At 44.5% G+C, this 18,124-nt stretch overlaps 1 protein-coding gene across 1 annotated transcript in view; it reads left to right on the top strand.

Moving 5' to 3' along the window:
- Positions 1-7,743, top strand: part of LOC109195640 (ribonuclease inhibitor-like) — a gene marked incomplete at its 3' end in the record, with an annotated part of 50,401 nt that extends 42,658 nt beyond the window's left edge. Inside the window, exon 6 of the mRNA XM_025906042.1 lies at positions 7,575-7,743. Within this exon, the coding sequence (XP_025761827.1) occupies positions 7,575-7,743 (169 nt within the window). The remainder of the gene's footprint in view (positions 1-7,574) is intronic.
- Between the last annotated feature and the right edge of the window lie 10,381 nt (positions 7,744-18,124).

Here is an 18,124-nt window from a genome sequence, read left to right as displayed (position 1 = left end):
CGTCTGCATTGTCGGAGGCAAAGTGGACCGCATTCAGGATGAAACTGTGGATGAGCCTGATTCTACTAACCGGAAGTCTGCTGTATGCAATGTTGAGCCTATTCCACCAGCTCAACTTGGATGTGTTAAAGGGTTCATCCATAAAGTACAGGTAAATAACAATGTGCAGCCTGTATGTCAAAAGCTGAGACGCCTGCCATTAAGTGTACGTACAGAGGTATCAGCAGAACTCTCTCGCTTGCTCAAAGCTGGCATAATTGAAAGGATCGATGCAGCTGAGTGGGTGAGTCCTCTGGTTGTGGCACGGAAGCACAAAAGGGAGTTGAGACTGTGTGTTGACCTCCGTGAACCCAATAAAAGTATCATTGCGGACTCCCATCCTCTTCCTCATATGGAGGATCTGTTTTCTGAGTTGGCGGGTGCCACTCACTACAGCCAGATTGACCTGAGCTCAGCATACCACCAATTCTTGCATCCGGAGAGCCGCAAGTTGACTGCTTTCATCACTCATGAGGGACTGTTCCAGTTCACCCGTGTTCCATTTGGCCTAGCATCAGCACCGTCGGCTTTCCAGAAAATGATGCAAACAGTCCTGAAAGATCTGCCTGGTGTTCGCAACTACTTGGATGACATCATTGTCTATGGAACATCAAAGGAGGTGCATGATACACGCCTGCAAGCTGTTCTCCAACGTCTCAGAGACGTCGGCCTGCAGATTAACACTGGGAAAAGCTCCTTCTGCCAGTCACGCATTACATTCCTGGGCCATGTAATCTCAAAGGAAGGCCTACGTCCAAGCCAACATCACCTTACTGCTATTGCTGAGGCTCCTGCTCCAAAGGATATGGCTGCATTGCGCTCATTCCTGGGTTTGACATCCTGGTTCAGTAAATTTATTCCAGATTATGCTACTCTGGTGGGGCCACTGCGACAGTTGCTGAAAACAGACATGAAGGCTGAACTCCAGTGGAATGAGGCAGCACATGAGAGCTTCAGTAACCTAAAAAAACTCCTTCTGAAAAGTCCTGCACTTGCCGTCTACGACCCTGACTTACCTGCTTTTATCACCACAGACGCATCAGACTACAGGCTAGGAGCTGTGTTGACCCAGCTGCATCCAGGTTAAGTGGAGCGGATTGTGGCGTTCGCCTCCCGAACTCTGTCTCCTGCAGAAAGGAAGTACTCCACCACAGTAAAGGAGGCATTAGCCTGTGTCTGGGCGGTGGAAAGATGGCGTACATATGTATGGGGCCGCAGATTCACGCTTCGTACTGACCACCAAGCTCTTACTACCCTTCTCAGCACCAAAGGTATGAACAGAGCGGGCATGAGAATCGCACGATGGTCTGCAAGGTTGATGTGTTTTCAGTACGATGTGCAGTACCGTCCTGGTGTTCAGAATGTCATGGCAGACTGCCTCTCACGGGTTCCCCTGACGTACTCCAGCACTGACATTGATGCTGAACAAGACCTTCTCCTGGAGATAGCTGAAGTTTCTCCTCTTTTGACAGCAACACCGTTGTCGGATTTTAAAGCTGAATGTGAGGACTGCCCTGACCTTTCTCAGTTACGACAGGTTATCCGCTCAGGCTGGCCTAAGGTGAAAAAGTCTCTCCCAGCTGAGATGCAGCCGTATTTCCTGGTGCGACATGAACTGGCTGTGGAATCACCGTTGGTTTTCCGGGGGACACGTCTAGTGGTCCCAAGGTCCCTGCGAGAAAAGGTCATACGCCTCGCACACGAAGGTCACCAGGGCATAGTTCGCACAAAGCAGCGGCTCAGAGAGCTGTACTGGTGGCCATCCATGGATACTCAAGTCCATGCGATTCTGTCATCATGCTCAGTCTGTCAAGCGTGTGACAAAATGGCCAAAACTGTCCCTGCTCCCCTACAGCCGGTTCAGTTTCCAGATGGTCCCTTTCAGCATGTGGCTGTTGACATTGTTGGACCTTTTGACCGTGGGTCGCAGGACTGCAGGTTTGCTATCACACTGGTCGATTACTTCAGCAAATGGCCAGAAGTAGCCCTTGCTTCATCAGCTACTACAGACACTGTTATTAGGTTCTTGTCTTCAGTCTTTGCACGGGAGGGAAACCCTTGTGAGCTTACGACAGATAATGGACCACTATTCACTTCATCTGCCTTTGCTGATTTCCTGAAGGAAAGGGGCATCAAGCACATTAGAACAAGTGTGTACCACCCTCAAGCGAACGGGTGTGTTGAAAGATTTAACAGAGTACTGAAGGACTGTGTTCAAGCTGCACAGGTGTCCCAGAAGCCGTGGAAGCCTGCCGTAACGGAGATGCTACAGAATTACCGTGCTACAGCTCATGCAACGACCGGAGCAGCTCCGTTTCAGCTTCTCAGAGGGAGACCAATGAGAACAAAGCTAAATGTCCTGCCAATTCCCAGAGACACAGGATAGTATGACCAAATCAGGGCCAGAGTCTTTCACCAGCAGCGCAGGAGTAAACACTACACTGATGCTAAGAGGGGGGCAAAACCTACCCAGCTTGTGGTCGGTGACAGGGTGCGGATACGTAAACCTTTCCGAGTGGGGAAGGGAGAGAGACAGTTCACTGATCCACTGTCAGTGCAGCAACAGACTGGACTGAGCACCTTCATCTTGAGTGATGGAAAGAGATGGAATGCAGCCTGTCTCTCACTCTGCCGAGCAGAGAATGCTGAGCCGTTGCAGGCTAATAAAGAGGCTAAAAACAACACAAGAGAATCTCCTAAAAGACCTTCTGTTCCTAACAGACTGAGACAGTTACCAGCTTGGACCAAGGATTATGTAATGAAATAAGTTTACAAAAAAAAAAGAAAAAAAAAAAGGGAAAATAACACGCTTGAGCTGTTGAATGTAATGTTAAGTTCTATACAGTTAGTTTTAAGGCCAAGTATAGTAGATGATTGATTTACTATGATTTAATTTGTGAACTTTCGTGACTTAAAGTTGTTAAGTTACTACAGTAACCTTAACTGTACAAGTATTCACTATAAAGAACGATTTAGGCACCATGACAAGATGGGTATTTTAAGTTCACAGGTATAGTTCAAACACCCAGAAGTATAAGTGAAATAGGTTCAGCAAGCAGTATTAATAATGCTGTCGGGTTGCAAAATCTACTACTGATAATGTTATGTGCAAATAGTAATGTTACCATACTAAGTAAGTTAATACTGAGGTAGTAGAATTCTGTGAGAATGAGGAGAGATGTTATGTTTACATACACTGTTAAGATGTGAAGGGTTGCTTTATAGGGGGACTGAATATGAACATATACTCAGTTACCAGTAGGGGGCTCTGTGACTGATAGAGATAGAGAGAGAAGAAGAGAGTGTTGTGATATGTACTGGATGGCTAACGACTGCTAATACACGTTCCGTGGTAAACTAAGCTCTGTTTCCGTTCTTTTGTCGAATACACCACATCCGCGCTTTGTGTTTACGTCCTTGTGCAGAATCCGTGTACCTGCTCTCATTTACTGCCTTAGCTGTTTGGTGGTTGTTGAAATTTTGTGAGGTTTCACCTGAGATTTTGGCGTTTCGGGCAAAATAAATTTAAATTAAAAAATCGATTCAGGATTTTAATGAATCGATTTCACGTTATCCAAGCCAGAATCGATTTTAATCGATGAATCGATTATAAAAAGCCACCCTTAGTCAACAGTGTCAAAGGCAGCGGTCAGATCCAAAAGCACAGCTGAGTCTCCTGATCAGATGTAATATTGTCTACAGCTACTCTTAGTACCATCGATGTTAAGTTAGACTCTTTTTCTCCAATTGTTCTTTCTGAGTTAACTTCAATAATTACTTCCTCCAAACCATCAATGTGTCTTTTAGACCCCATTCCTACAAAACTGCTCAAAGAAGTCCTGCCATTAATTAATTTTTCAATCTTAAATATGATCAACCTATCTCTAATAATTGGCTATGTACCACAGGCCTTCAAGCTGGCTGTAGTTAAACCTTTACTCAAAAAGCCATCTCTAGACCCAGCAGTCTTAGCTAATTATAGGCCAATCTCCAACCTTCCTTTCATATCAAACATCCTTGAAAGAGTAGTTGTCAAACAGCTAACAGATCATCTGCAGAGGAATGGCTTATTTGAAGAGTTTCAGTCAGGTTTCAGAGCTCATCACAGCACAGAAACAGCTTTAGTGAAGGTTACAAATGATCTTCTTATGGCCTCTGACAGTGGACTCATCTCTGTGCTTGTCCTGCTAGACCTTAGTGCTGCGTTCGATACTGTTGACCATAATATCCTATTAGAGCGATTAGAACATGCTGTAGGTATTACAGGTACTGCACTGCAGTGGTTTGTATCATATCTATCTAATAGACTCCAATTTGTACATGTAAATGGAGAGTCCTCTTCACACACTAAGGTCAATTATGGTGTTCCACAGGGTTCAGTGCTAGGATCAGTTCTGTTTACATTATACATGCTTCCCTTAGGCAGCATCATTAGAAGACATAGCATAAATTTTCACTGCTATGCAGATCACACCCAGCTCTATCTATCCATGAAGCCAGGTAACACAGACAAATTAGTTAAACTGCAGGAATGTCTTAAAGACATAAAGACCTGGATGGCCGCTAACTTGATGAGTCCTTCTTAAAGAAATATCACACACGTAATTATATAAAAAATATTAAAAAGTAAGGTTTTTTTGAGGACTCATCAAGTGGAAATGACAAGATGGCGCCTGTGTTTGGCTTCGTGACCTGTGCCGCTAGTACAGCTCGCTGGTATAGTTTTATACTGGCCGTTAACTTTCTGCTTCTTAATTCAGATAAAACTGAGGTTATTGTACTCGGCCCTGAAAATCTTAGAAATATGGTATCTAACCAGATTCTTACTCTGGATGGCATTACCTTGGAGTCATTTTTGACCAGGACATGTCCTTCAAAGCACATATTAAACAAATATGTAAGACTGCTTTCTTCCATTTGTGCAACATCTCTAAAATTAGAAATATCCTGTCTCAGAGTGACGCTGAAAAACTAGTTTATGCATTTATTACTTCCAGGCTGGACTACTGTAATTCATTATTATCAGGATGTCCTAAAAACTCCCTGAAAAGTCTTCAGCTAATCCAAAATGCTGCAGCAAGAGTCCTGACAGGGACTAGAAAGAGAGAGCATATTTCTCCTGTAATGGCTTCCCTTCATTGGCTTCCTGTTAAATCCAGAATTGAATTCAAAATCCTGCTCCTCACATACAAGGTCTTAAATAATCAGGCCCCATCTTATCCTAATGACCTTGTAGTACCATATCACTCTATTAGAGCACTTCGCTCTCGCTCTGCAGGCCTACTTGCTGTCCCTAGAGTATTTAAAAGTAGAATGGGAGGCAGAGCCTTCAGTTTTCTGGCCCCTCTTCTGTGGAACCAACTTCCAGTTTGGATTCGGGAGACAGACACTATCTCTACTTTCAAGATTAGGCTTAGAATCAGGGCCTACGTCTATTGCAGCATAACAAGGGAGGCTTAGTTATGCTGCAATAGACGTAGGCTGCCGGGGATTCCCATGATGCATTGAGTTTTTCTTTCCAGTCACCTTTCTCACTCACTATGTGTTAATAGACCTCTCTGCATCGAATCATATCTGTTATTAATCTCTGTCTCTCTTCCACAGCATGTCTTTCATCCTGTCTGGCAAGATCTGAAAACTGCTGTTCACAAACGCTGTCCATCTAATCTGACTGAGCTGGAGCTGTTTTGCAAAGAAGAATGGGCAAGAATTTCAGTCTCTAGATGTGCAAAGCTGGTAGAGACATAGCCTATAAGACTGGCAGCTGTAATTGCAGCAAAAGGTGGTTCTACAAAGTATTGACTCAGGGGGCTGAATAATTATGCACACCCCACTTTGGAGTTATTTATTTGTAAAAAATGTTTGGAATCATGTATGATTTTCGTTCCACTTCTCACGTGTACACCACTTTGTATTGGTCTTTCACCTGGAATTCCAATAAAATTGATTCATGTTTGTGGCTGTAATGTGACAAAATGTGGAAAAGTTCAAGGGGGCCGAATACTTTCGCAAGCCACTGTATAAGGGCTTTATTATACTGGGTAAAAGATGATGATCTTACCCATGAAGTTTGATAGGATCCTATCAAACTAGCAGAGTTTGATAGGATCCAGAGGTGACTGCCAATGAAAAGAGTAATTTTTTAAAGTCAGGCTTGAAAAAGTCTTCAAATATTTTGTTTTCAGTTATTTAAAAATTGTTAAAAGTAAATTGAAATTGTTATAATTGCTATAAATTCAACAAAAAGTGATGTGTTACCCCAGAATGGTTCAGACAGCAACATTGTTTTCTTGGCCTTATAATCACACTGACAGTTATTGTTTTTATTACTACAATTCAGGATTACTAGTAATAAAAAAGTTTATCATTATCTTTATCTACATCTAAATGAAAACAATAAAAGTCTGTGTCCTGTAGGGCTGTTCGATATAACGATATATATCGGATGACGATACAAAAACATCTAGCGTTTCCTATTACGCTATCGTTTGTTTTGTGGTGTCATAAAATAAACTGTTTAGAGCAATATTTTTTCATCGTTTTGATGCTCACTGTAGTGGATATATTAATTTCTTAAAGTTTTCTCTTTCTCTTATATTTAATATAACCATACTATGGACGGACAAACGACTGTTTTTATGTGTTGTCGTTAGCAACAATGACGGTAAAACCACCGCGTGGCTCCGATGTCCACTTGTTTGTTTTCCACATAAACCTTTCACAATAAAGTTCAAGATCCTTTTTAGACTTTTCAAAATAAACTGAATCACGTGAAAGAGTAAGCAGAGAGTTTACGAATGAGAAGGAAAAAACAGCAGTCAGGTGCTAAAAAATGAATCTTAGACTCAAACTTTGAAAGTAAATGGTGGCCGTTACAACTTATGTCTAAAAATGTATAGTTTCATGCATCAGTTAAAACACTCGACTCCAGGTAAAGGACGCTCAGCTGAAAGCACTTCACACAAGTCGAGCTGCCCGAGATTCACAGAAATTATATGAAATATTACATTTTTGTGATTGATATCGTTGACAGGACGATAAATGTCTTATATCGGGATATGAGATTTTTGTCATATCGCACAGCCCTAGTGTCCTGGTGGTGTCCAGTCAAAAACGTCTCCGTGAAAGCTTCAATCCAAAAGGCTCCAAAATCCTTCTGCTCATTTCCTCGCCGGGTTCTTGATGCTCTTGTACCAACTCTCTGTCATCCTCCCCGCTCCCTCTTTGCACTCACAGTCTTTGGTTTTCCACATGTGAGTGTTAATGATGCACAAAGTTTCACTGAGCAGAAGATGATTATCAGTGACGCTGTATTTAAAATACTCTTGTTAGAAATGTACGACAAACATTCAGAGTTTTTTTTTCTTGTTGTGTTTGCTTGAAGCTGCTTCCTGTTGGCTTCAGCTGTTTGGAGTTTCCATTTTCTAAACTTCTACATTCTGAACCTTCTTCAGCTCTGAACAGATGATGAAACACTGAATGATTTCAAGCTCACACTTTGTCTAATAAACTTACATCTTTCATTCTTCATACAGATTGGAGAGCTGTGGTTTGTCAGAGATCAGCTGTGATTATCTGGCAGCAGCGCTGAAGTCCAACCCCTCCCATCTGAGAGCGCTGGACCTGAGCTACAACAAGAAGCTGCAGGATTCAGGAGTGAAGCATCTGTGTGGTTTCCTGGAGAATCCAGGATGTAAACTTGAAACTCTGAGGTCAGTCAGCATGTTTTAGTTGTGCTGAGATGAATAGGATGTGAAAGTTGTGCTGACACTAAACTGCAGACATCAGGCTGATATTATACTGATCCACACTGAGGATCTTCATGGTAAAGTCTGTTTTCTTCTTCTCTGGTTTAGTCTATTGACTGTAGCAGAACAATGTTCACATTTCAAACCTTCAAAGAAGAAGAAAAGTCCTCCACTGGATAGTTCACTGTGAAACTCTCCAACTCTTCATTCCACCTTAAAGTCTGTGTGATACTGAAATCCAAAGCAAAATGTGCGTTTGCTTTACAGACAGCAGTCCAACACAAACATACACACATCATCCAAAACACAGTCCAACATCCAAATCTCCTCCACTGCCAGCATGAAGGAGGAACACTCTGACATTCAGGGTTAGAATGAGTTTCATAAAGCAGACTGTGAAGATCAAAGCTGCATTAGAAGCTTACATGAATGAATGAGTGGACAGAAGTGGACAGAGATCATCTGAAGCACTTCAAAGGCTTTAAATCAGCACATTTCTCTTTATTCTTTATCAACTCTGTTAGTTTCTCTCAGTTTTCTGTGGAACGAAGCTAACAGCAGGCTAATAAGATGCTGACCAATAGGTTTCTATTAAAGGTTGTAATTTGTATATGAAAAAGTGCTTTGGCTCAGCAGGGATTAGCTTACAGGTAGAATACAGCTGCTGGATGGGATTAGCATGTCATAGCTATCTACCAAACTGCTAACTGGGGAATTTCAGGCCATCTATGGATCATTTTTGCTAACTGTTTATTCAGCTTAGGCTCACAGGGCTGCAGCCTGTGCCCTAGCTGTCATAGGGCAAGAGGCGTGGTCCACCTGCACAGGTGAGCAGTCCATCACAGGGCCAACAGAGAAAGACAGAGAAGCACTCTCTCACATCGACACCTACAGCCAATTTAGAAGCACCAATGAACCTAAGCAGCATTTCATTGGACTGTGGGAGAACATCCAACCTCCACAGAAAGGCCCAGCTGACCAACAAGCTTCAACCTACAACCTTCTTGCTTTAAGGCACTAGTGCTAACCACTTTTCCCCATTTCAGCCCAAATCCTGCATCTTCCTGTTTCTGACTCCAGGCCAGCTCCACTAACACTTTCTCATCAGACACTGCCACCTAGTGGATGAAGTCTTAGTTCCATTTGAAGCTTCAGATTACAGTTAGTTCCTTTACAAAGAGGTGGAGGTGGTGGGGCCACAGCACCATCATCACTGAGTGCCATAGGACACTTAACCTTTGTTTCCATATGCTGGGAACTTCCTGTTGTTCCAAGGAGGACTGGAAAATGTGTGAAAATCTCCCAGTCAGTTCCTCACAGCACACTCCAATCATTTCCCTCCCACAGCATCAGGACCAGGGCTTTTTCTCTCTTTGGTCCCACTAAGAGATTTCCACACAAACACCTCATCAGTGGGACTCTCAGAGCTACCAGCCCTTTGCTACAATCACAAAGCTCTTCATTGAAATCAATGATATCAAAGCTGGAATCAAATGAGTCCAAGTCTTCTGCTGATTCAGCATCACATTCATCTTTGCTCCTTGTTCTGCATCCCAACCATGGACTTCATTCCTTTCCAAGCCAGCCTTGAGTGTCCTTTATTCAGCTCATCCTCTGCTTTACGTTTACACCTGATTTTAGCTGCTTTATCTCTCTTTCAACAAGTTTCTGTGCCTCAATCTTTTTCGTCTCTCCCTCATAACAAGACAGCTTCTTCTGCCTGGGAACACGTTTGAGTGATTTACTAATCCAGGGCTGCTTATTGGAGAAAATACTTCTTGTTTTCAAAGTAATCCCCATTTTTCCCCGAAAGAAATGTAAGTAGAAATCGATGATCTAAGTGAGAACATGAGCCTTTAAAAAGTCCCAGTGGGTGCAGTCAAAGCAGTCCCTCAGTTCCAGTATAGAGTCTTTGGTCCAGACTGGAACAACTGTGTGCCCAGTTTGAGCTCTCTTCAGTCCTGTGATCTGACAGACCCAGAGGGGCCATCACATCACATTTACAAGCTCCCCTAATGGAGCCACAACACATGTCCAATACTTAGCCTGTCTTGTTGGACCAACTGGAAGAAATGATTCAAGGACTTAGTCACAGAACAGAGATTCAAATCTCCAAAATCCAACTGGCTGCATCAGGACATATAGTCTGAAACTCTGCACAGTTTCCTGTTTGAAGCTGCTTCCTGTTGGCTTCAGCTGTTTGGAGTTTCCATTTTCTAAACTTCTACATTCTGAACCTTCTTCAGCTCTGAACAGATGATGAAACACTGAATGATTTCAAGCTCACACTTTGTCTAATAAACTTACATCTTTCATTCTTTATACAGATTGTTCAGCTGTGGTTTGTCAGAGATCAGCTGTGATTATCTGGCAGCAGCACTGAAGTCCAACCCCTCCCATCTGAGAGCGCTGGAGCTGAACTACAACAAGCTGCAGGATTCAGGAGTGAAGCATCTGTGTGGTTTTCTGGAGAGTCCAGGATGTAAACTTGAAACTCTGAGGTCAGTCAGCATGTTTTAGTTGTGTTGAGATGAATATGATGTGAAAGTTGTGCTGACACTAAACTGCAGACATCAGGCTGATATTATACTGATCCACACTGAGGATCTTCATGGTAAAGTCTGTTTTCTTCTTCTCTGGTTCATTTTTATTTTATTTTACATGATGAAACACTGAATGATTTCAAGGTCACACTTAGTCTAATAAACTTACATCTTTCATTCTTTATACAGTTTGATGGGCTGTGGTTTGTCAAAGGTCAGCTGTGATTATCTGGCAGCAGCGCTGAAGTCCAACCCCTCCCATCTGAGAGCGCTGGACCTGCAATCAAACAAGCTGAAGGATCCAAATGTGAAGCAGCTGTTTGATCTTCAGCAGAGTCCAGACTACAGACTGGAGTGGCTGGCGTAAGTAGAGTGATGGAGTGAGTGGGTGGTGCTGTCAGATGTTTGGATGGAATTCCTCCAGTTAACAGCTGGAACCGTCCATCTGGATTGTTGGGCTTGTTGTTGGGGTTTCTACAGAGCTCACAGTGGACACACCAAGGTTCTTCTAATGAATGAAAGTCCAAACTCAAACTAGGAGGGAAAAACATTTTCATCAACTTCAATAAAAATCCAAAGATTAGAAAAAGTGAAGCAACAATGAGTCCTAGTACAGTCCCAGCACTGAAGTCCCTGCTGCTCTTTATACTGGATGTGCCGCATCACTGACTGACAGCTGATGAAGAGTCTCTGGAAACACTCGTTTATCTCCTCTGCTCTTCCTCCTTCTCTCTGCAGGTGGAGCTGATGATGTTAAACAGGACGGTGTGTGTGCTGAGAGAGGAGGAGCTGTGTCCTGATGATCCAGAGAGGTTGAAGCAGCAGCAGCTTGTGTGTAAAGACGCTCTGACTGGGCCATGTTACTGGGAGGTGGAGTGGAGAGCAGAGCTTCATCCAGCAGTGACTGACAGAGGAATGAAGTGCAGATGACTGTCAGTGCTGCAGAGTGAACTGCTCTGAGAACAGCTCCACTGTCAGACACAATGTAGAGTCCAGCATCATCCCTGTGTGTCCCTCTGGATCTGACAGAGGATCATCAGTGTATCTGGACTGCTCTGCTTCTGCTCCGTCCTTCTACAGTCTCTGTCTCACTCTGGCTTCAGACCCTCCTGGATCAAACTCACCTGGAAAGGGTTTCAAACATGGCTGAATATATTTGATATATACTGTAGATGTACTGTAGAGTGAGATACTGCAGTTTGTCACTTGTAAATACAGTCTGTGAGCAGCTATGAGCTGAAAGATCTTTCTAGAAACACAAAATGTTTTCACTCTTCTGTTGCTTTTTCATATATTTCCACAACATTAATATTGATCCCACCTGTCTCACCTGTTTCATGCTTTTATACATAATAACAGGACACGTGTGATCTGAGCGCTGTTGTGGTTGCTGTGCTGCACGTCTTCATTTACATAACAGAGACATCTAGTGGTTCAGAGGGAGAACTGCAGGAGCTGGATCTGTGTTTTAGCATGGAAAACTTGTTTATTCTTATCTTTTAGGCGCAGATACAAATATGACAAATATCACTGTAAGATACAAAAGGTCAAATCAATTAGCAGAGGGAACAGTGATTACACAGCAATGTAAGAATAGAAACATAATCATGAATATGGACGTGTATACAGATGGAAGCAAACAAACAGGATGTAACAATAAATTAAAGCCACTAAAAAAAACAAAAAAAAAACAAACAAGGGGAGATAATTTGATCTCAGGAATCCAAATCAGATGATTTCAAGTATCAGAGAGTTTTTCTGGTTTGTTTTCTTGAAGTCATTTTTTCTATAATTTCAATTCCTTGAATAAAACAACAAACTTAAGGGATGATTTTGTAATCCGACTTTATGTATGAAAGATCTGACTAAACATAAAACAATCTTCCAACTCAGTCGTCATTCTTATCTTGTGAAATCAAACCAAATGTTCTGTTGTCTCTAAATCAGGGATTGATGAAAGTTTTGGTTTCAGCCATTTATAAACATGTTTCATGTTAAATTGGAGTCTAAGGCATTGTTTAGAGCAGAGGTTCCCAAAGTGTGGAGCCTACACCCTAGGTGGGGTGGATGTTGTTTTGGGTGGGAAGTTTGAAACACATTGTTCTGTCTGTTAATGAAACTTTATGAAGTTTATGTAGGATGTTGTTCCTATTTTGTCTTCAGGGGAATCATTTCTCTGTAAAACTGTCAGGGCTCTGTGTGCAGGCAGGCAGAGGTGAGGATCTAAATGCAGGGAGACTGAATGCAACCCAAAAACCACAGCGTTATTGCTGGCAGAAAACAAAGCAGAAACCAAACCAGGGAAAACACAAACTGGAACACAAAGGCAAAATCTGAGGGTATAATGCAACGCTGAACACTGCAGGACACACACAATAAATACACAAGCAGGAACATGAGGGAACGAGGAACAGGTGTGAACACAGCCGGGAGAAATTAGACTTAACGAGAAAAAAAAAAGACTTAACGAGACAGAGGAAGCGAAACTTGAAACACATAAGATATGAACCTTCAAAATAAAACAGGAAATCCACAGACTGAACACATAACTCTGACAGGGAACAGAACACAGTACAGGGGCCAGAGTGACATCAGGGGCAAAGGAATACACAAGCTAAGAAATACAGAACGGAACACAAAACACTAGCAGTCATAAGCCAAGGACCAAAAGGAAAACAGACCACTAAAAAATAATATAAAATCAAAACACTGGGCCACAGGCCCAGGACAGTGACAAAAACAGCTTCTTATGACACTGAGGTTTCATTGAAGTCTGAAGTTTAAAGGTCAAAGAAATGTCAAGCTTTGATGAAGGAAGATTGGGTTTATAAAGGTTAAGAAGAAAAATGTTTGAAAGGTTCCAATAAGGTCAGGATAAATCAGGTTTTCTTCCGGTTAACAAGAAGCTTCTACTACAACTCACATTTGTTGTTCCTTTAGTTGCCAGCAGGGCGTCAGCTTCAAGCAGGCCATCCTAGTAAAGAGTCTGAGAGGACTGAGTTGCCATTTACACAGACAGTAGTTCTCTAGCACAGCGGTCCCCAACCTGTTTTGTGCCACGGACCGGTTTATGCCCAACAATATTTTCACGGACCGGCAATAAGGTGTCGCGGAGAAATACAATAAAATAAAACTAGTGCCGGTACCGAAAAAAAGAAGATTTATTCATAACACACGTGAAAAGACCCAGGAAAACCGAGTTAACGATAAAAACGATAACAAAATAATGCTGAAAACCGATAAAAACCCTGAAAACCATACATTTCACACCTGAGCCTCAACTCTCGCGGCCCGGTACCAAACGACTCACGGACCGGGGGTTGGGGACCGCTGCTCTAGCATATCGAGACTGGTGATGCGCAAATCATGAATGAATCATTCAATACTCGAGAATCACTTTACTGACTCGTGAATCATGATTCACAAGCCCAACTGACTCACTGACTCATCCCTGTTGCTCTTAGCAAACTAATTTCATTAGTAGAAATATATCTAGCTGATAATTAAAATTGTGTGGAAAAAAACAACAGCCAGTTTCTTAACAAAAACTGCTCTGAACAGGAAGAAAAAACCCTGAGTAGACGCTCACATTAAGACAGTAGCTCCTCGGTTCACAGTAGCATCGCTCTACTAACATGCTAACAGCACATTTTAGCTACTCACCCCCTCCGTTCCTGTGCTGAATCCAGTGCTGCAAACTCCTCAGTAAGGAAAATCGCTATTGGCTGTACTAAAAGTCGCTAGAAGTCGCCAAATGATGTCATCACCTAATTTGAATAATTGGTCATGCTAATGTAATTGTAACCTACATTGTTGGAGAGAGAAATAACATCGTGCAACAGACATAAAGTGAGTAAAAAATACCCTAAATGCATTTAGAATTTATTTCGCCTGCCGCTTTGGCACGGGCGAGGTGCCCAAGGCAGCACCCGCTGCTTGTTGAGAGTAGGAACGATACACAGTTTCACGTCAAAAAGTCGTCATAATTAAGTCTCCAATAACACAAGAAAAAGTCGCCAGATTTGTCACTAGTCGCTTTTTAGAAAAAAAGTCGCTAAGGGGGTCTGAAAACTCCCCATGTGATGTCTATGTTGTGTGTGTAAGGTCGGGGGCTGGGTTCATTTCACTGCAGGGCAACCTGCCACTGCATGTGGCGAATACAATTTGAACTTGAACTTGAATATGAACTTGACAAAGTCGCTAAGTTGGCAACACTGGCTGAATCGCAGGGTAAGCGAATCACTCAGGACTCGCTCACCCCCTCCCTTCCTATGCTGAATCATAGCGCAAACGAATCACTCAGGACTCACTCACCCCGTCCCTCCTGTGCTGAATCGTAGCGTAAGCGAATCACTCAGGACTCACTCACCCCCTCCCTCCTGTGCTGAATCGTAGCGTAAGCGAATCACTCAGGACTCACTCACCCCCTCCCTCCTGTGCTGAATCGTTGCGTAAGCGAATCACTCAGGACTCACTCACCCCCTCCCTTCCTGTGCTCAATCATAGCGCAAACAAATCACTGAGGACTCACTAACCCTCTCCTGTTCTGGTTTACTGCTGACCCCTACCACAGCATCCATCCCATGGCTCCGCCCCTGTGAGGCCTGGGCTGGTGGAGGTTGATAATCAGGTGGTGGATGTTGAAGAAGCTTTCATCCTCTCCTCCAGTGTTGCCCACCTGTCCCTGGGCTCCCCCCTGCTGGTCCCCAGGCGCAGTGTCAGGCGAGATGGGTCTGTTCAGCTCTTGATTGGAGCATGCCGGGTGTGGGAATTAGCCCTTCCTGAGGTCCCATCTAGCAGAGTCGACCTCAATGTTGTTGCTATCACGCAGCCTCAGCGCCTAAGGTGCCGCTGCTGCCTGGTTGCAGGCAGTGAGTAAATGAGCCCTGCCTCCCGGCGTTTATGATCCCCTGCCCGCAGTTGGATGCTGCAATGCATGGCGGAAGAAGTTGCCTTTGGCCCCTGCCCCGTTAGCCCCCCGGATCCTAGTTGCCCCTTCGGGCCTTCCCTGGGCAGGGCAGCGTGCCCTACAGGGCTGTGTGGGTTGCTTATGCTCTCCTGGTGGCCATTTTGTCGCTCCCTCTATGGGATGGAGCTTGACACAACAGCTGCAGGCGGGCTGGGCATGGAGAGCCTGCCCCAATCCTGTGCCTCTCAGGCTACATGAGGATGATGGCTGCAGCATTCCCTCCCATGGCCCCGCCTCTGCGAGGCCTGGGCCGGTGGAGGTTGATTATCATGAGGTGGATGTTGACGAAGCTTCCATCCTCTCTGGCTGCCACTGGCGTAGGGTCCAGACAGGTGAACCCATGTCTGGGTTGCCTGGTTCTGGGGCCCTCCCACGGCATTACCTCCCATGGCCCCGCTTCCTCGAGGCCTGGGCTGGTGGAGGTTTGATTGTCAGGAGGTTGATGTGTATGACGCTTGGCGTTCAGTTAAGGCGGGGAGGACTCGGAGCCTAGATTTAGCTGTCCTCCAACTGCCCTCCTCCCTCCTGGCGTCCTTTGAGTTGGGCCTAGTGGCCAGCACTGCTGCAGGCTGTGTCTCCTGGACTATTGCCCGCGCTTAGCCGGTTCATACGCCTGTCGGACCTCGTTACGTCTGACGGCTCGGCCAGCGGTTGACAGTTCTCCGGCCTGCGGCGCTGGCTCACTGTCTGGCACATTGCCCAAATGTTAGGGTCTACAGGGCCGGCAGGGCCCGCTCAGTGAGCTGACATCCCCTGCGAGTCACGTCCCTGGCTGTACTGCAGCTCCAGGCTGTCTTCCCCTGGCGTGTTGCCCGCATTCGCCGGCTTACACGCCAGTTGGACCTCGCTGCGGCGAGTGAGCGTTCTCCAGCCTTTTTTAGCCGGATTCTCTTTGGCATATCAGCTGCTGCAGCTCCTGGCTGTGCTCCCCTGGCGTATTGCCTGCACTTCGCCGGTTTACACGCCAGCCGGGCCCCGCTGTGTCTGATTCTTCAGCCGGCGAGTGAGTGTTCTCCAGCCTGTAGCGCTGTGCACGAGTGTCTCATTCTCAAAGTTCACTCTTGCTGCTCCCCTGTCTGCGGACAGTGCTAGGGACCGCTTAGCCCTGGGGCAGACCTTCGGGTTAAATCCCCGCTTGGCCTTCAGTGGGCTAGACTGCCAGCCCCCCTGTCTGCGGACGGCTGGGCGGCTCCGTGGTTGGATGGACCCTTCTGGTCGCTGATAGGTTGATAGCATATTCATACCTATTCGCTGGAACGTTCAAGACAATTCAACTACACAGCAAAAAGCACTGAACACCAAGCAAAACCCTCCGTGGAAAGGGTGTTGGATCCAGTTATCTTACTGCTGTTATGATCCCAGCAGTCTTCAGAGTGTCATCGTATGCATAGTACAGTGACACAGCATTAGGTGATGTTCATAGAAATTGCTGCCATCACCACCATAGCTTCTGGTTCCTGTGCTTTTCACAGAATCCTGATGCCATCCTTGGACTCCCTCTGCGCTGTAGATGGAGCGTGGCATGCTCCCCTCATCCTTCAGGTGCCCTTCTGTCGTCTACAGTCTCCTCTGTTGGCCTTTGGCAAGCCCCCTTGGCACAGCTCTCATTCCAACGCAGCTTCATGGTCCTTGCTGTGGCTCCGGAATCTGATCTCATGATGGGCCAAAAACAGCTCGACCTTTGACCTCAACCAGTGCCTAGGCTGTCAGCTATGCCTGGAATGGTTCTTGTTTCTCACTGGGCCTCTGAGGATTTCTCAGGAGATTCCTTTCAGCAATACTCTGACTGCTGCACCTGTATTTCCTTGCTAGGAGGAAAAACTTCTATTTGGAAAGCATGTCAACAATCATCAAACCACATTTCTCTTTAGTTCAGTGAACTTCACTTATTGGCCATCAAAGCCTCATCTGAACCTGGATACACCACTTGCATAGGTTTAATGCCCGTAAATGAATTGTTAATCCCACATATCACTGCAAAACGATAGAAACCATGATAGAAACCATAGAAAACATTATTTCATGTTCATCCTGGACCCCTCCTCTTGACGCATGGACAGTCCAATGAGTCAACTCATCAAAACTAGACTCCTGTCGTAAAGAAAAAGGTTAGCTAGATCACGTCCCAGGCAACCTCAGGGCGTCTCCTCCTCTGGAGCAGCACCACCCCGGACCTATAACCCTGCAATAAAAGATGTTAGTGTGTTTTGCATATTAAGTTTGCTTAAAATCTGTCTCTGCCAGGAGCCTAAGTACACACCATCATGGCCTGGAAAACAAGATCTGGAAATGAAATCACACTTCACACTTGTAAACAATTGTACCATAAGAGTGATAAAGCATTCAGCATCAGCAGGCCAAGTATCATGTGCAGGTTTTCTCAAATCAGTAAACTACAATTATTGCCATAATTCCCCCCAGACATGGATCATCACATGTATTTAGTCAACATTACTGTAAGCGATGACTTTCCTTAAGCAAAGTCACTCCAGTCATTTATCACTATGAGCTCAATAGTGGCCAGCTAATGAGCCCCATATTAAACTATTCCATAAACACTGCATCTCTTATTTGTTTTCTCATGTCACTTGTCTGCCTCTGCTGAATCCTCTACATGCACTCTTAGAAAAAACAAACATTAGCAACACACATGGACAATCCTGGTGGTCAGGCGCAGGTCGACAGGTTCCAGAGGTGCTATAAAAAGACCATAATGTTAGCCATCCGCAACTGAAAAGGAGTAACACTGGTTCCAACATGGAAATGTCTCACACTATATTCACTTCTCCACTGTAATATTCAACATTTTCCCAAGAACACAGTGT

The sequence above is a fragment of the Oreochromis niloticus genome, linkage group LG3 (assembly GCF_001858045.2).
Source record: "Oreochromis niloticus isolate F11D_XX linkage group LG3, O_niloticus_UMD_NMBU, whole genome shotgun sequence".
In the NCBI taxonomy this organism is placed as follows: Eukaryota; Metazoa; Chordata; class Actinopteri; order Cichliformes; family Cichlidae; genus Oreochromis; species Oreochromis niloticus.
Note: the sequence above shows the minus strand (reverse complement) of the source record. Positions and strands in the feature narration are given on the sequence as shown.